General features: G+C 39.7%; 1 protein-coding gene across 1 annotated transcript; it reads right to left on the reverse strand.

The window, feature by feature from the left end:
• Window positions 1–1,401: 1,401 nt before the first annotated feature.
• Window positions 1,402–27,338, reverse strand: inppl1b (inositol polyphosphate phosphatase-like 1b). The gene is made up of 27 exons (XM_083891723.1): window positions 27,089–27,338; window positions 24,612–24,675; window positions 22,015–22,153; window positions 21,768–21,891; window positions 16,593–16,733; window positions 16,365–16,452; window positions 16,198–16,275; window positions 15,349–15,489; window positions 15,153–15,267; window positions 14,699–14,799; window positions 13,724–13,826; window positions 13,439–13,635; window positions 12,189–12,306; window positions 11,981–12,077; window positions 11,756–11,894; window positions 11,357–11,456; window positions 10,215–10,303; window positions 8,901–8,982; window positions 7,930–8,013; window positions 7,730–7,843; window positions 7,562–7,650; window positions 7,386–7,473; window positions 6,627–6,779; window positions 6,180–6,261; window positions 4,510–5,305; window positions 4,306–4,421; window positions 1,402–2,651 (listed from the first exon to the last, which is right to left on the reverse strand). The coding sequence occupies exons 1-27, from the start codon at window positions 27,223–27,225 to the stop codon at window positions 2,558–2,560; spliced, it is 3,669 nt and encodes a 1,222-aa protein (XP_083747849.1). The 5' UTR covers window positions 27,226–27,338; the 3' UTR covers window positions 1,402–2,557.
• Window positions 27,339–27,991: the final 653 nt, after the last annotated feature.

The following is a 27,991-nucleotide window of genomic DNA, read 5'->3' on the forward strand; positions in this document are numbered from 1 at the left end:
GTCAGCAAGTCAATACCTAGCTTAGCATAGCACCTCTAGCCTCAGCCTGACAAATGATCTCTGACAGCTCCTAGCATGATTCAATAGCATGTTTACTCGCTTGGTAAAACCACACAGAAACCTGTGGGATTGAATAACATGTTTCATTAATGTAAATGTTGGACTATTGTGGCACAAGTGACTGAAGTCTGAAATGAAGAGAAAGCTAATTTAACCAGCAGCTAGCCAATACTTAGCTTAGCAAAGCACTTCTTAGCTAAGCTAAGTATGACTGAAGTCTGAAATGAAGAGAAAGCAGATTTAACCAGCAGCTAGCCAATACTTAGCTTAGCTAAGCACTTCTAGCCTCAGCCTGACAAATGATCTCTGACAGCTCCTAGCATGATTCAATAGCATGTTTACTCACTTGGTAAAACCACACAGAAACCTATGCGACTGAATGACATGTTTCATTATGGTAGTTAAGTGCACAACAAGTGACTGAAGTCTGAAATTTAACCAGCAGCTAACCAATACTTAGCTTAGCTAAGCACTTCTAGCCTCAGCCTGACAAATTATCCCTGACAGCTCCTAGCATGATTCAAAAGCATGTTTACTCATTTGGTAAAACCAAATAGAAACCTACGACATGTTTCATTAAGGGAGAAGCTAATATAGCGTGCAGCTAGCAGTAGCTTCGTATTTATAAAGGACAGGAAATAAGAATTGATTTTTTTTGTTGCTATCCCTGCGACTGTACATTTTTAAAGGAACAAACTCCACATTATCCACCCATTTATAACTAACAGCGTATAATCAGTAACCATGTGCCTCACATTCATTTAAACCTTTTTTTTTCCCTTATGTTATAAACCTTTGGGTTTTCAGCAGCCTCGATTTGCACGTTTTCCAAAAACTCCCAGCGAGCTTTACAGGTAATGACATCATTGCGGTCGTACCATTTTGAGGTCAGTGACACATACCTGTGAGCAGAGAGGGACGTGTTTGGTCACGTCTTAATAATGAGTAACTACACTTTAACAACAACCGAAAACACAGGCGCACAGTGTGAGCGAAAACAAGCAGAGTTATTTACACATTCTCACCTCGTCTTATCTCCGTCCAGTCCTCGGGACTTGTAAAAGACGTACTGTACGTTCACTGCAACGTCAAGGAAAAGAAAAACGTAGAAGAGGAATTTGAATAAGTGCTTGAAAAGAGCACTGTTTGACAGTCTTCATCAACAAAGCAAATATAATTAGAGTTAAAGCACAGTGAGACAGTGTCTGGTTTGACAAACTCCACTTGTGGTGGAGAACAGCGTGAAATAAGATGACACTCGCGTTCGCTTGGTGACAGTCGAGAGTTGCTTTATGCACTTTACTTCAGAAAGGTTGCATAAAACATGCAGAGTGGGCATAGGATAGTGATTAAGTGGCATGATAGTAACAGTCGGAGACAGTAAACAACATGAGATACGGCACCGTCACCATCTCTGCCATATTTACAGACACTGTTCAAGTAGATAAGTACAACTATGGATTTTATGCTCCACAGGTTTAATAGAGGGCTTTTACAAGCTCAGGTCCGGGGCTCAATAATAGCAGAATAATGGAAAGCACACAGTAAAGGGGACGGAAGTGAACGGTAAACACTAGCCTTGTGTGAACACTGGAAATTGAAGTTCATTTTCTTTCTTTTTTTTTTAAAGTCGGTTAGAAATCATTTAAAAGAAATCAATTTGAGTCTTTGCTGCCATAATAAACATCAGTAAAAAAAAAAAGATATATATATATATATATCAAGGCATTCGAATCATTATCACAAACCTCTGGCTCTCTGTCAAGTGAATAGATGAATAAAGCAGATAATGCAATGAATAGAACCCATGTACACTGTTAGAAATAAGGGTTCTAAAAGGGTTCTTCTACAAGGGCTGAGGTTCTACCTGGAACCATTTGCTTCTGGAAAACCCTTTCTTTGGGAAAGGGTTCTTGGTTAAACTAATGGTTCCAGTAAGAACCATTTTGATCTAGAGAACCCTTTAAAACCCCTTTCCTGGATAAATTGTTTTAAAAGGGTTCCTTGTAGGTTCTTTATTAAAAGGTTCCACCTGGAGCCAAAAAGGGTTTTCCTATGAGGACAAGCCGAAGAACCTTATATGGTTCTACTTAGCACTTTTATTTCTAAGAGTGTACCTTCATCTCAAATGATTTCCTTTACAAAAAAATGAAAGAAATGATCAGTGTTTTTTTTATATCAGCTTTCCAAAAATGAAACTTAAGCACATTTTCACATTGGCCTAAAAAGGGAATTTGGATGTTTCACGTTTGACTCATCACATGTGTATTTATAATAATGATGATAATGTAATAAGACAAATGTACAAGTGTTCTTTCATTCATTCATTCATTCATTCATTCATTCATTCATTCATTCACGCAGTATTGGTTGGAGTAAATGTATGAAAAGATCAGGCAGGGCTGAGATCAAAGTCCAGTCCAGTCAATCAATCTGTTCTCTCTTTAGATCTCAGTTCCAGACTACGAGGATTGTACCATCTCTCTCTCTGTGATGGTCAGGTCCAGTTCCTGGGCAGGTTCTTCAGGATCCTGCGTCGATGCGATGGGTTTGTCACTCCTGCAGCATGTAGATCCTCCTCAGTGATGCCACTGTACGTGGAGCAGAGATATTAGTTATCAGTTGTCATTTCATTGTTTTGTAATGAGATCTACTTGTAAATGTAGATTATGCAGAGGAATAATACTGTATAACATTATCTGTGCTGTGTTCAAGTGTATCTTATAACTGTGTTTGTCTGCTTTACGAGGGTGAAACGGTCAGATCAAGAGGAAGTCTTAGAACTCTGCACACTCACTTGAATCGCCTAATTCAGGCCTCTGAAGCCTCAAATATCACATGAGCATGACTGTCACATGCGTACCACTAATTTAATCTAACTTAACACGATTGTTGCAGCAACGTTATCTCTAAAAACAAGTGTCCCTCTGATCAGTAGTTTTACTGCTGTGGTTCAAATATTCGGTCCATGTAGCAAAGAATGAAGCAGAAGCTCATAATAACACTTCTTCAGGCTTCAGCGGTGTCAGATTTCCTGTCGCGTGTGACAATGAAAATAGCATCGTCCGCGTTCAGGTGCTCTGTTTGTTTTCTCAGCTTTAACCACTGTTGTTGTTGTTGTTGTGGTCGCTGTCATGAGATCGCTGTGAAAAACTGTGAGTGTCTGTTTCTGTGGCTGCTACGTCACAACACGTGTACTCAAGGAACTCAATACTTGAAACCTGTCCCGTTAAGTTTTTGTTGCTGTTTATTGTTGTAATCGTGGATTTAATTTGAATGAAAGGTTGTTTTAAGAGAGGTTTGTTTTGTAGTGATGGGAACAAACGTTTGTTTTTGGTGTACTGAATTTTTCAGATTCATTCAATGAATCGTTCATAGGGTCGTTCAGTTCTTCATGCATGACCGTAGTGCAGAAAATAGAGATAACTGATCTAAAGTTCAGCATTGTTCTTGGGTTGGGGTTGGGGTTAGCGTTGGGGTTGGGGTTGGGGTTGGGGTTGGGGTTGGGGTTAGGGTTAGGGTTGGGGTTGGGGTTGGGGTTGGGGTTGGGTTGAGGTTGAGGTTGGGGTTGGGTTGAGGTTGGGGTTGGGGTTGGGGTTGGGTTGAGGTTGAGGTTGGGGTTGGGTTGAGGTTGGGGTTGGGGTTGGGTTGAGGTTGGGGTTGGGGTTGGGGTTGGGGTTGGGGTTGGGGTTGGGGTTAGGGTTAGGATTAGGGTTGGGGTTGGGGTTGGGGTTGGGGTTGGGGTTGTGGCAACCCTAACCCTAACCAAAGGGTTATTCTCTTGGATTAGCTGAGGCAGATTTCCTGACAGTTTAAGCTGCTGAATCACTGAACTGGTGAACTGGCTAACGAACGGTAGACGTTCTGTTTCCTCACAGCGAGAAGAACGGAGACGCGACGCAACACCTGTGTTTGAAGATATTGGCTAAGTTTGTGTCGGTGTTTCTGTTGTACACTCTTAGAAATAAGGGTTCCAAAGGGGCTCTTCTACAAGGGCTGAGGTTCTACCTGGAACCATTTGCTTCTGAAAAACCCTTTCCCGAAGAAAGGGTTTTTGCAAGGGTTCTTGATAACAAGCCGAAGAACCTATATGGTTCTACTTAGCACTTTTATTTCTTAGAGTGTAGGATCCCAGCCTGTGGCCATGGTGGATCTTTGCAGGTCCAAACTCCACACAGACTCTCTCACCTTTGTCCAAACTTCTAGATTCTTTTGGCTGAAGCACACATGAAAGGCCTTGTTTACCTGAAGTAATCCAGATCATCCCAGCCATTGAGACTGAGTCCCAGAGTGTATTTCTGGAGACCCAGAGTAGTGAGTAGCTCCCGTACCGTCTCTGGTGCACCTTGGAGGACAGACACCTGCTTATTAGACAAAAACACAAATCAGACCGAACAGTGACAGAGAACCAGGAGTTCTGTTGTTTAAAGAGAGTCTTTCTGAGAATACCTCTTTTTCCCAGCCATAGCCTCTATCTCCATGCAGTGAAGGCCCGTTTCTGTAACTCGGCCTGTGGTTGATTATGGTCGGGCCTCTGTGCTCTGTGGGGAAGAAGTCCACCTCACTCAGGGACTTTGCGATCTGCAGAGCAGTGAGCGAGTTGTCCCCCGTAGGTCCAGGTAAGTGCTGATCCACCAGCCAGGGAGCAGAGGCCTGGCGGTGTGATATGTGTGTGGGTGCGTAGGGCAAAGGCGAGGGCGCTTTGGCAGCGTGGACGGGATTGGTCCTCTCTGGGAGCAGCTGATGTTGATCCTTTCTGGTTTTCTCTCGAGTGATTGCCGAGTGATTCATGTACAAGTTCCTCCTGTTCTTCTCGGGCAGCATGGAGTCCTGGACAATATTTTTACTGTGGTATGTGTCTCTGGGTTGTGAAATCTGCTCCTGGTACTGTGAGATGGCATTACTCGAGGGTGGAGATATGGGTGACGGGTCTTTGGCAGGGAAAAGCTGATAGGAGGAGTCGGCGTGCGGTGTTTGAAGGTCACTGGTGGAAGCGTACTGGGGCAGGATGGCTGGGATTTCTATCTCTGTGAAGTCTGATCTGCGGCAGGGTCTCCTGTCGAAGCTCTGACGGCCAGAGATTTTTGGGAGCTGCAAGGCCTCGTTACCGGACCAGACGACCTGAGGGTCCCTCTGCAGAGGCGGAGCCTCCTCCACTCTGCGCGCCACTGACACGCCCTCGAAGATAAAGTAGGCAGGATTGGTGTAGCTGCTCGGAGTTAGCTTAGGAGGAAGTGCGGAGCACCTGCAATGAATGAAAGTATTTTTACCAACTAACAAAACATCTAACTCTTCTCTCCAGGAGCTGGTTTTTTTTTTTTTAACGAGATTTTCAAAGATCTTTTTTACGATTTTTTTTCCCCAATAATTTTTTTCTTCCGTGTCTTCTTTTTACGATTTTTTTTTTAAAGATTTCTTTTGTCTGTCTGTAGTTTTAAAGTTACTCTTGCATTTTTAAATCTACCTTTGAGCTTTTTACGATTTTTCTTTTTTTGTAAGTTTTTTTGCCCAAAACATTTTTCCGTGTCTTGTTTTAACGAGATATTTTTCAAAGATTTTTTTTTCCCCAAATTTTTTTCCTTCCGTACAGTTTTTACAATTTTTTTTCAAAGTTTTTTTTGACGTTTTTTTTCCCAAAACATTTGTTCTGTCTTGTTTTAACGAGATATTTTTCAAAGATTTTTTTTCCCCAAATTTTTTTTTCTTCCGTACAGTTTTTTAAAAAAAATTTCAAAGATTTTTTTTCAAAGAAAATTGTATTCGGTGTCTAGTTTTTACAATTCTTTTTTCAAACATTAAAAAAATATATATATATTCTGTCTATTTTTCACAATTTTATTCCCAATATCTTTCTTTTCTGTCTTGTTTTTTACAAGATTTTTTTCAAAGATTTTTTTCGAGTACTTTTTTTTTTAAAGATAATAAGAATTTTTTTTTTTTTTTCTTCTTCTTTTCTACATCTGAGCTTCATAATGTAGAAACATAGCAGGCAAAATTTGCCCAATTCTAAAAATAACTCCCAAGATTATGTGATCTTCAGTGAGTTTATTGTAAATCTGAGTTGAAGAGAGATGTTCCTGCTCTACAGTGACGCACAGAAGCAGAAAACGGGCTCTCACCTATTTATTTGGACCCGTGCAGAAACTGGAGACGCACATCCTTTTCCTGGGTGTTTTTCATCTTTCTCAAAAAAGAACCAGTCTGAAAAAAGTCAAAAATCGCAGAGATGATCAACACATCTTTTTGCAGTGTGTGTGTGTGTGTGTGTGCGTGTGTGTGTGTGGCACCTGACCTGCTGACATAATCATCATCTGGCCTGTTTCTCTCAGGATGCATCTGGTCAGGGTCAGTCAATCAGGAGCCAAAAGAGGAAGCGGGTCGATAGATGCCAGCAAGTGTAAAGCCAAGCCAGGGGATCATTGCGGAACCAAATAGAGGAAGCAATGTGAGACTCATAGAGAGAGTCAAAGAACGCGGGGCACAGCGGAGACGAAAGTTTAGCGGGAAGTGATAGTGCAAGCGAGGCAAGCGATTATCGGAAAAAGAGGCAGTTCCGGCGGACCCACCGTAGATCTTCTCCCGTGTTCCTCGCCTGTCCTTGGGCACGTGGACCCTGACCCTTCCTCTTATGGAGCCCAGCTCTTCACCGCGGTGACTCAGAAACGTCTCAAACTGCTCGGACGCACGAGTGAGCGAGCGCAGAGCCACGCAGCATTCACCTGAATCAAAAAGGTTATTGATTGGATCAACGGGAGACGTCACCTTGAAAGACAAGAAATGCAGACGCCAATCGATGCAGACAGTTTTTATTTTCCTTTCAACGAACGACGAGGTGAATTTCTAAGGTGTCGAAATACTGACAGTAGATCAGTTAAACAGTTCTCCGTACACTTTACACAATGAACATTTGTGTTCCTTTTTTACGGAAGTGTGTTGCATTGCAAAAAAAAAAATATATTTTTGGTTTGTTTTTTTGAATCATTCTGTTTTTCAGAGTAATTTTTTTTTCCTGTTTAACTCAAAAAAACAAATAATTACTCAAAAAAACAGAAATAATTACTCAAAAAAACAGAAATAATTACTAAAAAAACCAAAATAATTACAAAAAAAAACAAAATAATTACTCAAAAACTGATATAATTACTCAAAAAACCTGATATAATTACTCAAAAAAACAAATAATAACTCAAAAAAACAAATAATTACTCAAAAAAACTGAAATAAGTACTCAAAAAAACAAAATAATTACTAAAAAAACAAAAAGCAGCTTCAAAACTGTGTAATAAAAGAAAGAAACCAATGAGCGGAGGATTTAAATGACTAACCATACGACTCAAAGCCATCACATGACTTGACGGACAGCAGCAGGTGCTGATCCTGAAGATGCTCCATGTCAGACATGACGGGAAGAAGCTGTGACACAAAACACCAGAAAATAACCACAAATAACCACAAATAACCACATAATCCCACGTGTTTTCAAACAGGCCGATCCTCTCACCTTTGGCAGTTGTTTGAAGGACCAGCCCAGTTTGAGAAACCCGGGAATGTCGCAGCTCTGCGAGTCGTTCTCACTCGAGCGTCTCGTCTCTGCATAGAAAGACGCGGCTGAATATTTTTACATTTTTATGAGGAAAAAAAATGTCGATTCGGGACGTGACGTTCCTACCGTCCAGGCAAGACGAATGGAATTCAATGAAGAACTTTGCTTTGCTCGCGGTCTTCACGATCGCCTCCACGCCTTCCAGTTCTATCCAGGCCCTCTCCGCGCTCGGATTGGAATCTGTGCAAAAGACAAACGCGTTAATAAAAAAACACAGTTCACTCCGTGACGCCTTCGGGACGTCGTTCCTTCTACAATGACAGCACCTGATTTGGACTGCGACGTCACTCCGGCTTGGAACGTGGCGAAAACCGGTGAGTGATCGCTGGTGAAGATGTCGTCGGTGCAGCCTGTAACACACAAACAATTACAATAACACACAAACAATTACAATAACACACAAACAATTACAATAACACACAAACAATTACAATAACACACAAACAACCACAATAAAAACAATTACTGAGCTTGTGTTTCACACATTGTTCTACAGTGTCCAGTGTTTTTTGAAGGAAAATCACTTTTTTTTTTTACAATGAATATAACATTAAATGAATCATAAATACACTCTATCTATGTTAATGTGGTAAACGACTATTCTAGCTGGTTTTTAATGCAATGATTTGATTAGAAAACCCTTGTGCAATGATGTTAGCACAGCTGAAAACAACTTTGCTGGTTCTTTGATGAAAAGCAAAGTTTGACTACGACTATATTTTTTCTATTCATTTTGTAACCAGAGGCCGAGCGAGAGGAAGTGACTGTTATTCGGTTTGTTCTCATTTTACAGAGGTTAGGAAGAAGAAGAAGAAGAAATTAAAGGGGACCGTTCATTCATCTTCTACCATTTTATCCTCCAGATGATGAGAGGACGCTGGTGCCAATCCCAGCTGACGTAAAAGCTTGGGGTCACCTATACAATTTTTTGTTGTGTTTTCCATTAAAAGTCACACTTTTATTCATCAAAAGAGTTGCAAAATGAATAGAAAACATAGTCAAGGGTTTTCTAATAATCCAACAGCCTTCTAACACCATTAGAAAACACAATGTACCATCAGAACAGTGTAAATGAGCCTCTATACACCTATGTACATATTCCATTAAAAACCAGACGTTTGCAGCTAGAATAGTCGTTTACCACATTAACAATGTATAGAGTGTATTTATGATTCATTTAATGTTATATTCATTGGAAAAAAAGTGCATTAACCTCATGCTGTTACCCAGGTCTTACCATATGCAGTGCACATCATGTGCACCTCCGGATACGACTTCCACAGGATCCTGTCACACCAAGACGGAACGTTGACTCGCACCTACAGAAACAGATTCAGGCATTTTAATGATGTTTACAAATGACATATATATATATATATATATATATATATATATATATATTAGGGATGCACCGATTGCCATTTTTGGGGCCGATTCCGATTACCGATTTTTCAAGAAGTTTGACCTGCCGATACCGATTTTAGCCGATTCCGATTTCAATTTTTTAAACCCCTTTTCAGCAAACAGAAAGATATATATTTTTGCATCTTTTCTCCTTAATAGAACATTTTAACACAGAAATACAATCAGTTGACATCCAATATCCAACTAAAAATGCAAAAACAATTGTCATGATACATTTGAACATGCTACCATGGAACACAATAACTTAAAGTGTGACTTTTTGAACAGATTACCACTATAAAATAGAACTAAATAATGCTGTGGAATATTCACACACACCTTAAAAGTGCAGTGTTATGGAACCATGTTGTTCACATCCAATATCCAACTAAAAATACAAAAACGAATCACTACCTGTATGTGTAGTTTATTTAAGTTTAAACATATTTCACAACATAGTACCTACACACCAATAAGTAAATGACCTCTCTCTCTCTCTCGCCGCGCGGATGTTGTGTAATCAAATACACCGGTACGGCGGTATATTAAGAATTCATATCATAACGGAAAAAAAACGTATTCAGTGTGAACCGGTATACCGTCCAGCCCTACACTCTACTACATGTGCGTGTAGCCGCGTGCACGTGTGTTGCTGATGCTGCGCGATGCGGGCGCATTTTGATCGGCTTATTAAAATCGGAATATTCTGACTGATCGGCCGATCACGTGAAAATCATCCGGTTCCGATCACTGGCCGATTAATCGGTGCATCCCTAATACATATACTGTGTGTGTGTATATAATTAACGGACTCTTTCATATTCCTGTTATGCCACAACATTCCACATTTATTTTAGACGGGCTTAATTATTCGTAGCCTTCTATTTTCAGCAGTCACAGCAGCGGCGGCAGCAGCAGCTGCTGTTAACGTCACCTCTCCCTACAGGCAACTGAAACAGCACGAGGTTATAAATATCTGTAAAAACCAGTCCACTGTAAACTTAGAATGCTTTATTGAAGCACGTTTTTAGACCGGGGGGGGGGGGGGGGGGGTGTCAAACGCACCCTGTGCCCTGCACCACAGAGAAAACATTCAAAGATCATGCTTTTTCTTAAAAGCGCATTTGTGTGACAAGAAACGACTCACGCCGGAAGTCTTGTACTTCTGCCACAGGTAACAGTCTCTGGCGCCGCGCTCGTACCGATACGTGGGCGGAAAGGTGATCTTTTCTTCCTCTTCAACGTGATGATGAACAAAGTGAGGCAAACAGAGGTAAAGGTGAGTCAAAAATGTGTGTGTAAAATAGTCTGAAGGAGTAGTTTTTGATGTAGAATAAAGGTCAACACACTACGGAAGAGGACAAGGGCCACACAGGAAAAACATATTTCAGAGTTCTGACTTTAAAACTCAGAATTCCGACTTTACCGTACCCGTAATTCCGAGTTTGAAGTCAGAATTGTGAGTTTAAAGTCAGACTTCGGAGTTTTAAAGTCAGACGTTGGAGATTAAAGTCAAAATTCTGAGAAGAAAGTCAGAATTCAGAGTTTAAAGACAGAGTTCAGAGTTTTAAGTCAGAATTCGGGGCTTTTAAAGTCAGAAATCACTACAATTTCTGTTGAGTTTAAACTCTGAATTCTGACTTTAAACTCTGATTTCTGAGAATAAAGTCAGAATTTTGAGTTTTAAAGTCAGAATTTGGGGGTTTTAGTCAGAATTCTAAGAATAAAGTCAGAATTCAGAGTTTAAAGTCAGAATTCAGAGTTTAAAGTCAGAATTCACTACACTTTCTGTTGAGTTTAAACTGAATTCTGATTTTAAACGTTGATTTCTGAGTTTAAAAGTCAGAATTCTGAGTTTAAAAGTCAGAATTCTGAGTTTTAAAGTCAGAATTTGGAGAATAAAGTCAGAATTCTGAATTTAAAGTCAGAATTCTAAGAATAACATCAGAATTCTGAGTTTTAAGGTCAGAATTCGGAGAATAAAGTCAGAATTCTAAGAACAACGTCAGAATTCTGAGTTTTAAAGTCAGAATTCAGAGTTTAAAGACAGAATTCTGAGAATAAAGTCAGAATTCTAAGAATAACGTCAGAATTCTGGGTTTTGAAGTCAGAATTTAGAGTTTGAAGTCAGAATTCTGAGAATAAAGTCAGAATTCTGAGTTTTAAAGTCAGAATTCTGAGTTTAAAACTCAGAATTCTGGGTTTTGAAGTCAGAATTTAATTTAGAGTTTAAGGTCAGAACTCAAATAGGGCTTAATCCTCTTCCGTAACACACGGACTAGAACTCACTGAAGTTGAGAAAAGCCTTCCTCTTGAGTCTCTCTCGAGTCAGCTGGTCTGCACACATGAGCTGCTCAAACTCTCTCTTGGACACATGTTTCAGGATGTCCTGTGGTCAAAGACACAATCATTTCTCAAAAAACTAGCAGACCACACGTGTTATCAAGCCCAAACATCAGAGCAGAGATGACAATGAACAAATTACCCTACCGTTCAAAAGTTTATTAGTTCTTAAGTTCATCAAAAACCAGACGTTTGCAGCTAGAATAGTCGTTTACCACATTAACAATATATAGAGTGTATTTCTGATTCATTTAATGTTATATTCATTGAGAAAAAAGTGCTTTTCCTTCAAAAATAAGGACATTTCTAACTTTTGAACAGTAGTGTATCATCACTTTGTCTGACCTGCACGTCCAGGTCCAGTCTATAGTTGAGGTCTCCGCACCAGAAGAGGTGAGTGAAGCGCAGGCTGATGTCGAAGGCGTTGAGCTGTTTGTCTCCTAAAGAAAGCAGCCGCAGGATGTCCACAAAGTTCTGGTTCCGCCTGAACGCGACAAGATAGAGTTTTGAGATTTTAATGAAGCGTAAAGATGTTTACAGGAACATACTGCATGTGCACAGATAATGTACCTCAGGACTTTCTCACTCCCAGAGGTCAGGTGACAGTTAACGAAGCCAAAAGACGTCCCATTGAAGAGGAAGGAGACGCCAATGGCTCCCTTATTTCCTACGACGACACAAACCTTCTTCATTCATACAGTGATATTTCATATTGTGTGATGATGATGATGATGATGATGATGATGATGATGTGTTTTCACTGAGCAGTCTACTGTACCTAATGTGTTCCCCAGGCCAGTTTTTACACTGGCCGTGTTCACGTGACTGATGCGAGACTCGTGCTCCGGCCTGACAAACACAGCCAGCCTCATGTTCCAGAGGGACTGCACTGCCACCTGCAGGACAATGCGTTGTATTACGATCCATGACAGTAATAGCTTGAATGGACCCATTTCTATGCATTCAACCCCCTTATAATGCAATTAATATACTGCTTTGTAACTTCTATTCCCTTGATCGTTTTTATCTTTTTATTTAATTCTTTTTATCTATACACCTGCTTGTTTTTAGGTTTTTGATGTTATATCTGAAGGTTATTTTATAAACGTCTCTTTTCTCTGCTTTTTAATGTTTTACGTAACACACTTTGAATTACCTTGTTGTTGAAAAGTGCCTTTTCTGTGACTTATTCTCTTACATTCACAATACTTTTCCTTTCACATTAGGTGCTATTGAAACGTCTTAGTTATATTACAGTTTTACATGAAGGTGCATTTGAAATTTGACGTTCATATCGCTTCACATTAACAACGCTGACAATGAATAATGAAATACCGCCTCTAAAAGACACTTTTGATGCCCACATTTTTCAGAGTCCACTGTAAACACTGTGTTTTATGCTTTCATATAATTGTCTGTGTTATATGAAAGCAAGAAATAAAAGAAACTAGATAGATTTTGTAGCATTGGTGCAAATTCGCCAAAAACGCCCAAAAATGGCCGTTCAGCCCAAGATGGTGGCCTTCCTGTAGGACTTACGGCAAAGTCGTCACTGACTTTTTGGACCGTCCTGACACGATTAACATGTGTACCAACTTTCGTTCATGTACGTGAAACACGACAAAAGGCCACCTAATGAAAGCTGATTTCCATTTTCATAAGCCCCTCCCACTTCCAATTTTTACCCAGTATGAGACGTTAGTTTTTATCTATTTTATAGTGTTATTTGTGTTGTTTTTATATTTTCTACAGTGTTTTTACAGTTTTCTTGTTTGTTCTTAGGTCTATAAGGTCACACGTTTGTATGTTTTATTTGTTTTATTTATTTATCTGTGACGTACAGTACTTTGTTTCAGCTGTTGTTCTTTTTGAAGTGCTTTATAAATAAAGTTGGATTGGACTGGACTGTATTCTGTTCAGTTCTGTGAGAAAAGTCAGTGTTTAATTGAATAACATAGAGACATGGACAGCTGCAGCAACGGTTTTCGTTAAGTGCACATGTGAAATCAGAGAGAAGAGGAGTCTCACTTGTTTGAAGTCCATGTGAGTGTAGCTGCGTAGCGTTGCCTTGATGTGTTCCGTCCACTCCCGCTCGCCCTGAGGGTTTTCCTGAGTCCCCAAAGCGTAGACGTCGTGAGGGAGGAAGGCGGTGGACTCGTCCGGGGTGCTTCCCAAACCACAGCAGGTCACCCACGTCTGCAGGTTACGAGGAGGCGGCGAACCACCTGTTTGCACCAGATAAACAACATGAGATCCTCTCCTCTGCTTCGGCACTCGAGCAAATCGTCCTGTCGTCGCGTGGTGTGCGGTTACCCATGTTCCAGGTGCCAACAAACACAGAGAGCATGTCAGGCTCACTGAGCTGAGAGTGTCTGCTCTTCATCATCTGGAGGAGGTGACAGAAAGAGTCACATTTCTGGAAGAGAGAGGTGACAGTTAGTGTGTGAGCGACTGTGTGAGCTATGGGACAGGAAACTGTGGGTGGTCGTGACTATTTAAACCTACACTCTTAGAAATAAGGGTTCCAAAGGGGTTCTTCTACAAGGGCTGAGGTTCTACCTGGAACCATTTGCTTCTGAAAAACCCTGTCCCGAAAAAAGGGTTCTTGGTAACACTAATGGTTCCAGTAAGAACCATTTTGATCCAGAGAACCCTTTAAAACCCCTTTCCTGAATAAAGGGTTTTTAAAGGGTTCTTGGTCCATCTGGAGCCAAAAAGGGTTCTCCTATGAGGTACACTCTTAAAAGTAAGGGATCCAAAAGGGTCCTTTTCCAAGGGCTGAGGTTCTAACTGGAACCATTTGCTTCTGAAAAACCTTGTCCCGAAGAAAGGGTTTATCAAGGGTTCTTGTTAACACTAATGGTTCCAGTAAGAACCATTTTGATCCAGAGAACCCTTTAAAACCCCCTTTCCTGAATAAAGGGTTTTTAAAGGGTTCTTGGTCCACCTGGAGCCAAAAAGGGTTCTCCTATGAGGTACACTCTTAGAAGTAAGGGTTCCAAAAGGGTTCTTCTACAAGGGATGAGGTTCTACCTGGAACCATTTGCTTCTGAAAAACCCTTTTCCCGAAGAAAGGGTTTTTCAAGGGTTCTTGGTAACACTAATGGTTCCAGTAAGAACCATTTTGATCCACAGAACCCTTTAAAACCCCCTTTCCTGAATAAAGGGTTTTAAAATGGTTCTTGGTGGAACCCTCCAAAAGGGTTCTCCTATGAGGACAAGCCGAAGAACCTTATATGGTTCTACTTGGCACTTTTATTTCTAAGAGCGTATTTAAATTTCATTTACCCGTGCACTCTCAAACGTCATCTCCCGCGGTGTGTTGTGGTGGCTGTCGACCACCATGCGTACCTTCGCTGGACAGCTCTGAAACTTGACAATCTGAAGGACTGGACGCAGGAGAAGACAGTTATACAGTACGTTAGCAAAAAAGGATCAACGTTAAAAGACATACACTACCGTTCAAAGGTTTAGAACTTAGAAATGTCCTTATTTTTTGAAGGAAACGTACTTTTTTCAATGAATATAACATGAAATGAATCAGAAACACACTCTCCAGTGTTCTTATGGTAATAAAAACCATTATTTCTAATTTTGTCAATGTCTTGACTATATTTTCTATTCATTTTGCAACTCTTTTGATGAATAAAAGTGCGACTTTTAATGGAAAACACAACAAAAATTCAAGTATAGGTGACCCTAAACTTTTTAACGGCAGTGTAATTGCTGGATATTTACTCACGTCTGTCATGTGACACCTTCTCTATCCCAAATGAACCAGCCTTCCTGTCAAAAAGCAGCATCCCCGCGTCCACGTCCACAGACACGGTTTGTCTGCCGTACCTCACCATCTTCACCTGAAAATAAACATTCACGCTGTCAGAGCTCAGTGGGATAATTCTTATTCTATTAGAAGAAAAAAAAACACTCTGAATCACCTGATATGAGTGGACTGGCATCTGTCTGGCGTGGTTCTTAATAACAGGCGTTATGATGGTGGGTGTTGGCTCAGGTGGGGGTGGATTGGGCTGCACTGCCAGGTTGTGATTGGTCACTGCGTCTTGTAGGGCTTTTAACACCTAAAAAAAACAACTTCATATGTTAGAATAGAATAGAATAGAATAGAATGCCTTTATTGTCATTATACAAGTTGTACAACGAGATTTACTTGACTTCACCTTGAAAGTGCATACAGCTAAAAACAAAGAACAATAACAACAACAACAACAACCAGAGTATGGGTCAAAAAGGACATAAAAAAAAGTGACCCTAGTTAACGTGAGGTGGGTTTTCAGTTGCAGCGTCCTACATTAAAAGGATAAACAGCCATCAAATTCTTATTGCACAGTATGAAATAGCAGGTCTATAGCAGGGTTTAAATATAAATAGTGCATTTCTATGAGACGTGACCCATAGCAGGGTATAAAAAATAATAAATAAGACTATTTCCACAGTATGAAATGTAATGTTTTTTTACAGTATATGAAATATAGAAATATAAATATCACAGTGTGAGATGTGATTTTAGCAGCATATAGAATATAAATATCACAGAATGAAATGTAATTTTGCAGTATATAAAAATAGAAATATAAATATTTACACAGTATGAAAGTGATTTTAGCAGGGTACCAGTAAAAATATAGATATTGCACAGTTTGGAATGTAATTTAAGCAGGATAAAAATCTGTATATACAATATAAGTATTGCACATTGTGTGGGGTAAATTATTAAATAAATAAGAATTTCAGCATGAATATGAACCCATCCGTCAACAAAAACAGACCTTTTTCTCCAGAGAAGAAAGGAGGCTGACCAGAGCGGACATCTTACACAACAAGGAGTCAAGTCCCATCTCTGGACCCTTGTTCCAAAGAGACAAAGACAAAATGTATTCAGATCTTACACGTATTTTTAATATTTGATGCATTGCTGTGTTTTCTATGGTTGTACCTGTGTCTTGTTTTGTGTTAAAGAGCAGCTCGGATGGTCAAAGACCTTGGCCAAGGTTTCCAGACTGGAGAGAGTCAGGTCGATCTCACTGTAGAGCAGGACAACGCACAACCTTTGTTAAATGATTCAATGAGATGATAAACCTTTCCCCAGACGACTGATACTGTATAAAACGAGTGTCTCACACCACGACAGTCTTTGTATTGCAGTCTTCAGAATGTCACTGACCTGTTCAGACCCTGGCAGACGGTGCCCAGCGTTCGCTTGAGGTGGCAAAGAGTCGTCGCCCCTTTGTGCACGTTCTCAATGTCGAGAGTCAGCTCATTGAAGAGGTAGTCATTGAGCAGAGCCGTCACATCACTCGCAGCACTGTGGGAAGTATAAAACCAGTCATTAACTGTGTCGTTCCTGCTCTCACTAACACAAAAAAACATATTTGCAAACCTCTTAAGGAATCAGACTTTCTTCATAAAAACAAAAAGTATCTCAGAATTACTTGAAATTTACCATCATAATAGTCGGCATCACCCTGAACAAGGATCAGTTGAAAATATTTGCAAACCTCTTAAGGAATAATTTTAATGAATTTTGGAAATTCTTGAAATGATCCATTTGTCCTGATGCATTTTGACAGTGAGCTGACTTTCTTCAAAAAATAAAAAGTATCTCGGAATGACTTGAAATTTACCATCATAATAGTCGGCATCGCCCTGAATAAAGATCCGTTGAAAATATGTGCAAATCTCTTAAGGAATAATTTTAATGAATTTTTGAAATTCTTGAAACGATCCATTTGCCCTGATGCACTTTGACAGTGAGCTGACTTTCTTCAAAAAAAAAAAGTATCTCGGAATTACTTTAAATTTACCGTCATAATAGTCGGCATCACCCTGAACAAGGATCTGTTGAAAATATTTGCAAACCTCTTAAGGAATAATTTTAATGAATTTTTGAATATCAGGAAATTATCCATTTGCCCTGATGCACTTGACAGTGAGCTGACTTTCTTCAAAAAAAAAAAAGTATCTCGGAATGACTTGAAATTTACCATCATAATAGTCGGCATCGCCCTGAATAAAGATCCGTTGAAAATATTTGCAAATCTCTTAAGGAATAATTTTAATGAATTTTTGAATATCAGGAAATTATCCATTTGCCCTGATGCACTTTGACAGTGAGCTGACTTTCTTCACGAAAACAAAAAGTATCTCGGAATGACTTGAAATTTACCATCATAATAGTCAGCATCGCCCTGAACAAGGATCCGTTTAAAATATTTGCAAACCTCTTAAGAAATAATTTTGATGAATTTTTGAAAATCAGGAAATTATCCATTTGCCCTGATACACTTTGACAGTGAGCTGACTTTCTTCAAAAAAAAAAAAAGTATCTCGGAATGACTTGAAATTTACCATCATAATAGTCGGCATCGCCCTGAACAAGGATCCGTTGAAAATATTTGCAAACCTCTTAAGAAATAATTTTGATGAATTTTTGAAAATCAGGAAATTATCCATTTGCCCTGATGCACTTTGACAGTGAGCTGACTTTCTTCACGAAAACAAAAAGTATCTCGGAATGACTTGTTTTTAACCATCATAATAGTCGGCATCGCCCTGAACAAGGATCTGTTGAAAATATTTGCAAATCTCTTAAGGAATAATTTTAATGAATTTTTGAAATTCTTGAAATGATCCATTTGCCCTGATGCACTTTGACAGTGAGCTGACTTTCTTCTAAAAAAAAAAAAGTATCTCGGAATGACTTGAAATTTACCGTCATAATAGTCGGCATCGCCCTGAACAAGGATCTGTTGAAAATATTTGCAAACCTCTTAAGGAATATTTTTAATTAATTTTTGAAAATCAGGAAATGATCCATTTGCCCTGATGCACTTTGACAGTGAGCTGACTTTCTTCAAAAAAAAAAAAAGTATCTCGGAATGACTTGAAATTTACCGTCATAATAGTCGGCATCGCCCTGAACAAGGATCTGTTGAAAATATTTGCAAACCTCTTAAGAAATAATTTTGATGAATTTTTGAAAATCAGGAAATTATCCATTTGCCCTGATGCACTTTAACAGTGAGCTGACTTTCTTCATAAAAACAAAAAGTATCTCGGAATGACTTAAAATTTACCGTCATAATAGTCGGCATCGCCCTGAATAAAGATCCGTTGAAAATATTTGCAAACCTCTTAAGGAATATTTTTAATGAATTTTTGAAAATCAGGAAATGATCCATTTGCCCTGATGCACTTTGACAGTGAGCTGACTTTCTTCATAAAAACAAAAAGTATCTCGGAATGACTTAAAATTTACCGTCATAATAGTCGGCATCGCCCTGAATAAAGATCCGTTGAAAATATTTGCAAACCTCTTAAGGAATATTTTTAATGAATTTTTGAAAATCAGGAAATGATCCATTTGCCCTGATGCACTTTCACAGTGAGCTGACTTTCTTCACGAAAACAAAAAGTATCTCGGAATGACTTGTTTTTAACCATCATAATAGTCGGCATCGCCCTGAACAAGGATCCGTTGAAAATATTTGCAAACCTCTTAAGAAATAATTTTGATGAATTTTTGAAAATCAGGAAATTATCCATTTGCCCTGATGCACTTTGACAGTGAGCTGACTTTCTTCACAAAAAAAAAAAGTATCTCGGAATTACTTTAAATTTACCGTCATAATAGTTGGCATCGCCCTGAACAAGGATCAGTTGAAAATATTTGCAAACCTCTTAAGAAATAATTTTGATGAATTTTTGAAAATCAGGAAATTATCCATTTGCCCTGATGCACTTTAACAGTGAGCTGACTTTCTTCATAAAAACAAAAAGTATCTTGGAATGACTTAAAATTTACCATCATAATAGTCGGCATCGCCCTGAATAAAGATCCGTTGAAAATATTTGCAAATCTCTTAAGGAATAATTTTAATGAATTTTTGAATATCAGGAAATTATCCATTTGCCCTGATACACTTTGACAGTGAGCTGACTTTCTTCACGAAAACAAAAAGTATCTCGGAATGACTTGTTTTAAACCATCATAATAGTCGGCATCGCCCTGAACAAGGATCTGTTGAAAATATTTGCAAATCTCTTAAGGAATAATTTTTATGAATTTTTGAAAATCAGGAAATTATCCATTTGCCCTGATGCACTTTGACAGTGAGCTGACTTTCTTCAAAAAAAAAAAAAGTATCTCGGAATGACTTGAAATTTACCGTCATAATAGTCGGCATCGCCCTGAACAAGGATCTGTTGAAAATATTTGCAAACCTCTTAAGGAATATTTTTAATAAATTTTTGAAAATCAGGAAATGATCCATTTGCCCTGATGCACTTTGACAGTGAGCTGACTTTCTTCAAAAAAAAAAAAAGTATCTCGGAATGACTTGAAATTTACCGTCATAATAGTCGGCATCGCCCTGAACAAGGATCTGTTGAAAATATTTGCAAACCTCTTAAGAAATAATTTTGATGAATTTTTGAAAATCAGGAAATTATCCATTTGCCCTGATGCACTTTAACAGTGAGCTGACTTTCTTCATAAAAACAAAAAGTATCTCGGAATGACTTAAAATTTACCGTCATAATAGTCGGCATCGCCCTGAATAAAGATCCGTTGAAAATATTTGCAAACCTCTTAAGGAATATTTTTAATGAATTTTTGAAAATCAGGAAATGATCCATTTGCCCTGATGCACTTTGACAGTGAGCTGACTTTCTTCATAAAAACAAAAAGTATCTCGGAATGACTTAAAATTTACCGTCATAATAGTCGGCATCGCCCTGAATAAAGATCCGTTGAAAATATTTGCAAACCTCTTAAGGAATATTTTTAATGAATTTTTGAAAATCAGGAAATGATCCATTTGCCCTGATGCACTTTCACAGTGAGCTGACTTTCTTCACGAAAACAAAAAGTATCTCGGAATGACTTGTTTTTAACCATCATAATAGTCGGCATCGCCCTGAACAAGGATCCGTTGAAAATATTTGCAAACCTCTTAAGAAATAATTTTGATGAATTTTTGAAAATCAGGAAATTATCCATTTGCCCTGATGCACTTTGACAGTGAGCTGACTTTCTTCACAAAAAAAAAAAGTATCTCGGAATTACTTTAAATTTACCGTCATAATAGTTGGCATCGCCCTGAACAAGGATCAGTTGAAAATATTTGCAAACCTCTTAAGAAATAATTTTGATGAATTTTTGAAAATCAGGAAATTATCCATTTGCCCTGATGCACTTTAACAGTGAGCTGACTTTCTTCATAAAAACAAAAAGTATCTTGGAATGACTTAAAATTTACCATCATAATAGTCGGCATCGCCCTGAATAAAGATCCGTTGAAAATATTTGCAAATCTCTTAAGGAATAATTTTAATGAATTTTTGAATATCAGGAAATTATCCATTTGCCCTGATACACTTTGACAGTGAGCTGACTTTCTTCACGAAAACAAAAAGTATCTCGGAATGACTTGTTTTAAACCATCATAATAGTCGGCATCGCCCTGAACAAGGATCTGTTGAAAATATTTGCAAATCTCTTAAGGAATAATTTTTATGAATTTTTGAAAATCAGGAAATTATCCATTTGCCCTGATGCACTTTGACAGTGAGCTGACTTTCTTCAAAAAAAAAAAAAGTATCTCAGAATGACTTGAAATTTACCATCATAATAGTCGGCATCGCCCTGAACAAGGATCCGTTGAAAATATTTGCAAACCTCTTAAGAAATAATTTTGATGAATTTTTGAAAATCAGGAAATTATCCATTTGCCCTGATACACTTTGACAGTGAGCTGACTTTCTTCACTTAAAAACAAAAAGTATCTCGGAATGACTTGTTTTTAACCATCATAATAGTCGGCATCGCCCTGAACAAGGATCTGTTGAAAATATTTGCAAATCTCTTAAGGAATAATTTTAATGAATTTTTGAAATTCTTGAAACGATCCATTTGCCCTGATGCACTTTCACAGTGAGCTGACTTTCTTCACAAAAAAAAAAGTATCTCGGAATGACTTGAAATTTACCGTCATAATAGTCGGCATCGCCCTGAACAAGGATCTGTTGAAAATATTTGCAAACCTCATAAGGAATAATTTTTATGAATTTTTGAATTTCAGGAAATGATCCATTTGCCCTGATGCACTTTGACTTTGACTTTATTATTTTAGCCTTCACGTTCCTTATCATGCATAACTGAAAAATCTTCTTCAGCTCCCACTATCGGAATACATACTTGCTACGGGCACTGCACTTGTAACAGAAACACTACAAACGCATGTGCAAGTCAATAATCAGCCACAACTGAGTACATGATCTGCTGTCACTTAAAATAAGCAGATGTTAAGATGACAAAGAACATGTTTGAAATACATACCTGGATGTGTTCAACTCCTGTAGTTTATCAAGGAACGGTACAGGAGGGCCTGGTTTAGTTGGTGGTGCGGTGGATGAAAGTGCTGTGTTGACAGAAGGTGGAGCTGCGGGTGGCTTCTCATCATCTACACATATATATATATATATATATGTATATATATAAAGCATTAATTAAGACAACATCTTGATTATTCAAAACACAGCTTGCTTAAATTTGTAGATGTGATATTTTTTTCTCTGTAGCAAACCTGAGCTCTCGTCGCCTGTGTCGGTGTCACGGGGAACTGGGTAGAGCAAAGGAGCGACGAGGCCTTTGTGGGGATGCTGGTACCCCAACACCAGGTCCTCCAGGGTCCGGAAACAGTTCACCTGCACCCCCTGTGTGGTCTGGGAAAAACCACATGACACATGACATAAGTTTATGTACAATATACACTACTGTTCAAAAGTTTCACTTAGAAATGTCCTTATTTTTGAAGGAAAAGCACTTTTTTCAATGAATATAACATTAAATTAATCATAAATACACTCAATACATTGTTAATGTGGTAAACGACGATCTGCAAACATTAGACCTTCTTCTGCGTTAGAAGGCTATTGGATGATTAGAAAAACCTTGAAAACCCTTGTGTAATGATTGTCTTGACTATATTTTCTATTCATTTTGCAACTCCTGATGAATAAAAGTGTGACTTTTAATGGAACACACACAAAAATTGTATAGGTGAGCCCAAACTTTTTAACGATAGTGTATTTGTCAAATACATTTTTTTTGTAATACAACGCAGAAAAAGTATGCCACTATTAAATAGTATGTGGATATGCAGTCTTTCTAACTATCTATGATATTAACTTTATGCAAATGTTGTGTGCAAGTAAAAGAACAACTGCCTTACTTCTTGGTATTACAAAGCAGAAGTTGTAATTTGCATGACTAAAAAGAGAAAGTAACAGTAACAGATGATTAGCTGTAGTCCCAGGTGGATTTAAAAAATCTGGGTAACACTTTAGACTAGGCAACACATATTCACCATTAACTAGGTGCTTACTAACACGCGTATAAGTCGCATACTAGCCCTTTATTAGTAAATATTAAGCACGTATTAACACCTTATGTAGGAAAAATCTTTATTCATGTCGTAATAGAGGTAGAATGAGGTTATGTAGAATAATACGTGGTTAATGTTTACGAATAAAGGGCCAGTATGCGACTTATATATCTTACTAAGCACCTAGTTAATGGTGAATATGTGTTCCTTAATCTAAAGTGTTACCAAAATATTTGCCCTGCAACCGAACAGGAGACAGGAGAGTTGTTTTAATGTGGTTCAACTTTCCCAGTCAGGCAAAGTAAAGAGGGGGGAAAAAGCAGCCCATAAAAACACAGCGTGGAGTATTTGCCATGCAAACATTCACACATCACTGTACTTCAATGGCAATAAAAACAGAACAAGCACAGGTGCTGTTGTACAAGCTACGTGAACATGAACAAACCAAAACTAGCACTGTTGTACACTACCGTTCAAAAGTTTGGGGTCACCTATACAATTAGTTGGTGTTAAATTTAAAAAAAAGTCACTTTTATTCATCAAAAGAGTTGGAAAATGAAGATAAAATATAGTCAAGACATTGACAGGATTAGAAATAATCATCATAGAAGCAGCAAAACTGTTTTCACTCTGTGCTAACATCATTGCACAATGGTTTTCTAATACACCTATGTGCATATTCCATTAAAAAACAGCTGTTTGCAGCACATCCCTAATGTATAGAGTGTATTTCTGATTCATTTAATGTTATATTCATTGATCCTTAAACAATAAGGACATTTCTAAGTGAAACATTTGAACAGTCGTGTAAATATTAATCCACAATCTTAAGAGTCGTTTTTTAAATTTTACACTGCATACAAGACCCAAGCTCCTGATCTGCTGTCAAATGTTATCTTTAAAGCTTAAAACGCAAGGACAACTAAAGTGAAATTAAAAAAGAAATGAAAAAAAAAATGAATTAAAGACAGTCACAGACACAAAAACGTGGCCCCAAAATATCTCCGTGGCTGCCTTGGAAAAACAAGAAGGCAAAGCATGCGACGTGTGAGTTAGTGGAGCAAATCCAGTGAGGGAAAAATACGTCCTGGAGGTTTATACTGATGGCAGTGGAAAAAACAGAAATAGCAGCAGAGTTTAAAGTTTCTTCATTTGAACGCGGAAGATTTTTTTTTCCAAGTCAAAGTCTTGAAAACAACTGCCAGACAATGGTCATTATTGGGCTTTAATGTGCAGGACGTAGATGATACACAACCAGGAAATGTTCTTTTCTCTCATCCACGCAGTGCATGCATGTGTGTGTGCTTTTGTGGTTGCATGTTTCAATAGTCTAATAATTAGGTTGTTTGCTGACTAAATGCCCCCCCCCCCTCTCTGAGAATCAAAAACAGACTCACTGGCTTTAACTCTGCCACATCCAACAGACTCATTATTAGTAATACAAACACCCCCATACATACATACATACATACAACATAACAAATACGCACACCCCGTTTGCTCGTTGGTTCGCTGCTCAGTGACCTAGTGTGTGTGTGTGTGTGGGTTGAGTCGGAATCTCTGAGAAATAAAAACAATTTCTCCTCTGTGCTGCTGAGCTCATGCTGCAAGCATGCAGCCACATGGCAGGGATGCCATTCAAACAACAAGGCCGCTGCACTCGTAACACAAATATGTTCCTGTTCTCCTTTAAGACTGCGATAGCAAAACCATTGTTTTCATCCCCAAACTCTTTCTTTCTGAGAGTTTCAAAACAAGTCTGTTGACAGAATCGTGTGACCGCGACGAGCGCTCACCTGCACCGCGAGGAGGCCGTCTGCATCAGGGAGAATGCGATAGGTGTGAACGTGACATTGAAACCTTTTGACAGAAAGAAAGAAATTGTGTTATCAGTGGCATCACAACATGCAAAAGTCTACTTTTTAAATCATTTTAAAGCTCACATAGAGTGGTCCTGTTGCACATAAATGTTAGTTATGGAGGTCTACTTACATATATTAACTTGTTTTTATGCTCAAAAACCTCCTAGTTGCTGTAAACGAGCCGATAGAAATCCTCTTTTCTGACGGTGTTTTTCTGCTGCGAGATTTCAGAGTGAACTTTCACCCCCAGAAGACAGAGTCTTGTGATTGGCCAGTACTATCCAGCACATCCGTTCTCAGAAGCGCAGCGCCCCCCTCTGGAACGGTGGATGCACTGCTCCTCATTATCAAAACATTGTTTTAACAGTGTTTAAAAATAGCTTCTTCACGACTCCCCGCCGCAGTCCCTTTGATGACTTTGACCCGGAGTCAGACCCAGAGTCAGAAGACACTGTTGCTCGTGAAACACCTCCACAACGGACGTTATTCTTCTTCTGAGGTTCAATGTACGCAACCGGATGTGCCCGGACTAGTGCCCGGAGGAGAACGATCGGTTGTTCAGGAGAACCGCTGTTTACGTAACTATTACGGGATTTTCAGTGATCTCGTTGAGCCCAGAGATTACAATAAAACACAACGTTCTCAGCAGTGGCTGAACTGATTGTTTAGAACCTTCAGGGCTTCATAAACAAGGTAATGACGCAGATACACACCAAAAAAACAGCGTTAATAGGAACTTCCGGTCTAGTTCCGCTTTAATAGTTATATTTGGGACTCTGGAGGCCCTATGAGTCGGCAAAGTGTGAAAAAAAAGTTTGTTTAATTGCTACGTCACAATGACACATTCCTGGAATTGTTAAAATGAGTCTCTAAAGTAACGCTAAACTTTAAAAACAGAGGCACACGTACGCAGTACACAGGTACGCTGGTTATTTGTTAGCGCTGCTCTTTTCGTTTTATAAACAGACCGCTCCAGTTCCACTGTAGGCGCGCTAGCTGCGCTAAAAGAAGCTAATGCAGCTAACGGAGCTAACTGGTAAGACATGACGTAACGGTTTTTCCAGTCAGTCGTCATGGAAACGCGTCATGCGTTAATGTGCGTTATGGCGCCCAGCACTATACATGTATATTATATTATATTATATTATATTATATCACCTCGTTGGCAGTGTTTTATTCTTGGCTGCACAGTGCAGCACAGAGTTCTCCACAAACTTCCAAACTTTTCCAAATGCTAACTGCTGTTAGCTGCCGTTAGCCTCAGTGACGCTGACGTAGTTTCCTGTGTCTCATTTGCATATTTAAAGAGACAGGCACTCAAAACAGGGCTGTGTTGTCAGGGTGATTGAACTGCTGTGATGTTTCATCCTTAAAGTATTTTGACCAAAGCATGTCACAGACATGTTCATTAGGACACCAGGGAACTGGGTTAACCAAAATTGAAAGTTAAACATCTATTGTTGACATAAGAACCAGATGCCCAACTGTTGTTAAAAGCACTGGAACCTTCTTTTACAAGGTGCCAGTTGTTCTTCTTCTTTTTTACAGATCGGCTAATGATGTGGCTTGTTTCACTTATACAACATGAAAGCCACTTGGATCATCTCCATCAGACACATCACGGGGAGTAGTTGTTTTTCAGGCGTCGGTACACGAACAACTGCGACATCGTCACAACTGAGGAGAAATCTCAAGCGAGGACAAAAATCAAATTCAAGGGGAATTAGATATTGGGGAAAAGAACGCAGAGAAAAGAGGGAGCACTGCGAGTGGCCGGGCTCAGCTTTCAGGAATGTATCTGGCCGAGGCTGATGAGCAGTCGGCGTAGTGCGGTCACAGGAGCTCCCGCCCTCTTTTAGGGGCCCCAGGGTAGAAAGTGGGGTAAGAGGGGGGGGGGGGGGGGGAAACAGGGCGTCCCGAGCCAGGGTTTGACTCGCTGAGATGGACCGTTCACTTCAGACGGGACTGTCTGACTGGTCTGGAGTGTGTGTACATGTTTGTGTACATGTGCGTGTGTGTGTGAGTGGCCCGGCGTGATCCTCTGCCGTCTGCTGGCAAAAGGATGGTGAAAGTGATGGATATGACGGGGGGGGGGGGGGGGGAGCGAGCGGAGAAGCTGCTGAATCCATTTACAAGACGGGGACATTCTGCAGAAAATGTTGACTTCGTGAATACTTTCCAACCCTTGGCTGCCAAACATCTTAAGTTTCACAAGTTTAAATAATTAACTATGGTTTTCTATAAAGTGGAGCGGGCCTTCTGGTTCTGCTCAGACGAGTCACGGCGAGTTAATCGCCCAGTCAATAATATTTTTCAGGGAGGTCGGAGGTCACGAACGTAGACGAATAATAAAAGTGATTTCTAATGTACAGAATATACAATAATCTCAGTGTGTGTGTGTGTGTACTCACAGTAGACATAAAGCATAGGCCCCTGGCACAGATTCACTGTCTCTCAATAGGTAGCTGCCATCCCTGCCCGCTCGCGCCAGCAAGTCCTCCGCGTGGACGCGGCTGATGTCGCGGTGATACCACACCGCCGTTGCCATGGCGATCAACGTTGAAAGTCATTAAGAAAGCTCCCTTAAAAACGCCCGCAGAAGTCGTAAAGTGTGTTTACGTTTTCCATGGTCACTTTGAACACCTCGCCTCCGTCAGCTGGAGCGTTCCCGCGTTCCTATTGGTTCCTTTTCTGTCAAACATCCTGTCGGACTGCAGGGAGAAAGAAGCATCCGGATGACGCCGAGTACGGGGGGGGCCCCCCCTGTCCTCAGTCCACGGTTGCAAATTGCTGCACAAAGGTGGGCGTGTTGCTCCGACACATCACAGCGGGAGTGATGCAGCAGCAGCCAGAGAGAGAGAGAGAGAGGAGGTCAAACGGCAAGAGGTGCAAGAGTTTGAATGGAGCGGCCGCCCCGAGGCGATGACGCCGCCTCCAGCTTTAACCACAAACGCGAGCGCTCGTCTCGTCCCAAAACAAAAGCAAACAACAGGAAAGCGAAGGACCAAAGAGGGCGAAAACAAACAAACGCGTGCACAGAGCAACGCACCAGATGGATCTCAGTCAGCACTAAAAAACCAGACAGGCATGCAACAGAAACCAGACTAATTCAAACGATTTCTTCTCAGCTCTGTGGCCATATAAGGGAAAAGGAACACCCTCCAGAAAAACGTTCAGCTGATGATGACCGCAGTTGTCTTCCAGGTCGCAGGTTCCAACTCGGATGGGTCCTGGTTCTTGGATGTGGGGCTAAATCCACACGAGTGTCTTCCCCCGCCGAGATGTTTGCGTCTCGTCATGGAGAGTTTCTCTGT

Source organism: Microchirus variegatus, assembly GCF_963457635.1.
Source record: "Microchirus variegatus genome assembly, chromosome: 6".
Taxonomy (NCBI): Eukaryota; Metazoa; Chordata; class Actinopteri; order Pleuronectiformes; family Soleidae; genus Microchirus; species Microchirus variegatus.

Bases quoted from the DNA above. Each gene is read 5' to 3' on its own strand.
- inppl1b (XM_083891723.1), bottom strand. From the start codon at position 27,225: ATGGCAACGGCGGTGTGGTATCACCGCGACATCAGCCGCGTCCACGCG. The intron at 24,676-27,088 runs GTGAGTACACAC...TTCTGTCAAAAG, and splicing joins GCCTATGCTTTATGTCTACT to GTTTCAATGTCACGTTCACA. The intron at 11,895-11,980 runs GTACATTATCTG...TGTCGCGTTCAG, and splicing joins GGGAGTGAGAAAGTCCTGAG to GCGGAACCAGAACTTTGTGG.